General features: G+C 49.9%; 1 protein-coding gene across 1 annotated transcript; it reads left to right on the top strand.

Moving 5' to 3' along the window:
- Nucleotides 1-729: 729 nt before the first annotated feature.
- Nucleotides 730-2,620, top strand: LOC144145516 (uncharacterized). Its single transcript, XM_077677169.1, has 2 exons — nucleotides 730-741; nucleotides 2,158-2,620. The coding sequence occupies exons 1-2, from the start codon at nucleotides 730-732 to the stop codon at nucleotides 2,599-2,601; spliced, it is 456 nt and encodes a 151-aa protein (XP_077533295.1). The 3' UTR covers nucleotides 2,602-2,620.
- The last annotated feature ends 638 nt before the right edge of the window (nucleotides 2,621-3,258 follow it).

Raw genomic sequence — 3,258 nt, 5'->3', positions numbered from 1 at the left:
GCGTTTCAAAGGCATAACGCGACGCTGATTTTTGTTCGAACGTGTCTTTGTTTCTTTCCATTTATTTCCTCGTTTTGATTCAACGTGATTTCTATTCTATGCGAGGACTACGCTCGACGACCGATACAGATCGGAAGTGTCCGCAAAGCATCTCCGCGTCTTATCGAAGGGCCCTCTCGGCCGTAACGCTCGCGTGCGGCTGTTCAGCGCCGCAGGGGCTGCCTTCCCCGTCTGACGGAACGCTCGCGGCAGTCACCCCCTTGCTCAGAGCGGGCCCTAGAAGTAGTAATTCGGGCTGGTTTGAATAGTGACACAAAGACATTGGGCCATTTAGTAGATGTAGAGATATAAAGTAATCATAACTCCAAATAACCTATACTCATGTGACGGCAAAAGATATTACAAAAGATTACTAAGTCCTCCATGCGGAGGGTGGTGTCGGTGTGTAGCGCGGCGCCGGCACGTAACCATTCTCTTGGCAGCGGAAAAATGGCGGAAACACAGGTTAAAGCGAAGCAGTTTTTGTTTCCCTACAGGGGTCGTCGTCGCCTGAAAAGTCGCCCGAGGCGTGAACGGGTTGTATCAATGCGTGCTCGAAATTAATGTGAACCCGCCCTCGTAACGGACCCATGAGAGGGTGCGAGGAAAACGCGTTTTGTATAAAAGCTCGCTCGTTGTAGTGAACCAACATCCGCTTTCGTCGGGACATCGGTAAATCCACAGTCGAAAATGAACGCTCTGGTAAGAATTCGCGGTGTTTGGTGGTCTCGGTACCGAAAATAGATGATGTTACGTTGTTACTCTTGATACTTTCTTTCGAATGAATAGACTAGGCGCGCCCACGTTCTTGCATGTTAATTTAAAATGAGTGATTCGTACATGTTACTGTTACTGCTTTACGTCTGTAACTTGCGCGGAGCCCCTGCACTCGGATTATTGGTTGTAAATTTAAGCTTTCAGACTCCACTGATGTCTTCTGTAGTTCACCCTAAACGCTCTGCAGGACTGTCAACTTTGTCTGACGATGATGATGATCGTGGGTGCAGTAAAGAAAAAATCAACACTTTCCACCGTCGGAATCAAACCCGGGTCCGACGCGTGTTGAAGCCGATGTCTATCAGATTTCGTCCTTGCGGAAGGTCAAACCAGTTTGGATTTGGCAACGGGTACATAAACATGCAAAATTAGACAGAAAAAAAGGGGCGCCATGGAGTCCCCGTATCCGTAAAGCACTAGAGAGCACAATTACAGTGCAGCAAACCGTCCATATAAGAGACAGGCATTGGCGTAAAGGGGGGGCGGGAGGCGGGCTGTTGGGCTTGATTTTGGAAAACTTCGCGTTCCGCCATCATGGTCGTTTCGATATTTTTGCTATTGGTTTGTCAAATATCTTTCAGTGTGTCAGTTGCGGGCCATAACTGAGTTGCATCGGTGTAAAACGATTATGCGTTGGCCCCTTTAGGATCAAGTATGTACCCCAGAATAACGGTTGAAAAACGGCGCCAGTGTGAAATAATGAAAAGGGGAAAACTTTAAAGATACAAACGCATTGTGTCTATATTCCTAATGATCCTACCGGAAATTTCGACAAGCAAGTTTACATGATAAGGGCAGTTGTTAAAAGCTATGCCGAAAACTTGAGGAGATCTCTTTGCACTTAGACCCAGTGCTCTTGCCTTTGACACATTGCACCGCCACGTTGGCTGCTCACTCAGCCAATGTAATGAAGCCGTAAGGTGTAATTATTTTCATGGGGGAAAGCCAACTAAAGATGTGCGCGAAGCCACTGGTGGGTGGGAGGAGGGTTGCCCTTTCTCTGCCCTTCCAAACACAGGCCGAAGAGAAAACCGTTTTTGCACCTTGCACCAACCACCAACAACACCGCAACGCCAGCGCAGCCTGGCCCTACAAGACGTGGGCCCACTGCTATGCTGGAAACTATGTAACGACATGCGTCTACAAACGCCCTTGAGTCCGATCATTGGTTGAATATGTCTCAAAAGAAAAAAGTGTGTGTGTGGGGAAAGAACGCGCTTGGAATGAGTGTACGCTGTTGCAGCTGGCGACCATTATGCAACATGTTTGATTTTAACTACCTCTTCAAACCACTGAAGCTTGTTGTTCCGGCGAACATTATTTTTCTTGTTTTTTCTTCAGAGCATCGCCCTGGTCATCTGCGCCGTTATCGCCACTTCAATGGCTGGTGGTCTCATTGGCGGTTACAGAGGCTATGGTGGCGGCTACGGCGGCGGCTACGGAGGCAGCTACGCAGGCAGCTACGGTGGCTCCTATGGGGGAGGCTATGGTGGAGGAGTTGGCGTTGGCGGCGTAGGCGTCGGTGGCAGCGTGGCCCTTCTAAACGGAGGACCTGGCTTCACTAAAGTTGTTGCTGGACCAGCCTTTCAGGTGAAGACGGTGCATCAAGTCAACAAGCTTCACGGTGGAGGCGCCATCGTCGCGCACTCGGGTCTTGGAGGAGGATACGGAGGTGGCTACGGAGGTGGCTACGGAGGTGGCTACGGAGGCGGCTACGGCGGTGGCTATGGATATGGTGGCGGCTACGGTGGTTACGGATATGGCGGCTACGGCTTGAAGGGCTGAGTGGACTGATTTATTTATTTATTTTCCCCCATTGGCACTGTGCTGTGGGGGGAACAATGGGAGGCCGACGACCATGTTTGGAGGTTCTCGTGTTCGCAGACGACCCTGCAGAACCTGCCTGACCTTCTACGAAAGATTCCAACTTCCGTTCCTGAAGCACCAGCATCATCTACCTCACACAACGTAGTGTAAAGAGTGAACACGCATTTCGGGTCTCCCCGTCGTCATGTTGCTTGTATATAGCAACATTAAAACTCTGTGCGCAAAAGATGTTTTCAACAGTGCGGATTCATTATTTAGAGAAACCTCACTGAGGTTTACCATATCTAAACCACGTGATCACAAACGGACGCAAAGACGATGCACACAGTGTTTCGGATAAGTTTATCTTTGCTTGATATTTTTCAGTGCCGTCTTCCTATTTGTACTGGTTAGTTGGATTCATTCTTTCGCTTGCGCTGATGAAAACGCAAAACAGCCCCGCCGCCGCGAGGTCGACGGCGATACTGAAGGTTCAAGCGCCGGTGAATCAGCCGTTATACTCTCGTACAGGCACGTGGTTCTCTGGCGCTGAACCGCACGCATAGACGGCCCAACCGGTGCTGAGGGATCAAGCGCAGGCCAGGCAGCCGTTTAACTCTCGCCTAGTAACTTGGT

The sequence above is a fragment of the Haemaphysalis longicornis genome, unplaced genomic scaffold, assembly GCF_048455015.1.
Source record: "Haemaphysalis longicornis isolate Haplotype H1 unplaced genomic scaffold, Haemaphysalis longicornis Haplotype H1 scaffold_7, whole genome shotgun sequence".
Taxonomy (NCBI): domain Eukaryota; kingdom Metazoa; phylum Arthropoda; class Arachnida; order Ixodida; family Ixodidae; genus Haemaphysalis; species Haemaphysalis longicornis.
Note: the sequence above shows the minus strand (reverse complement) of the source record. Positions and strands in the feature narration are given on the sequence as shown.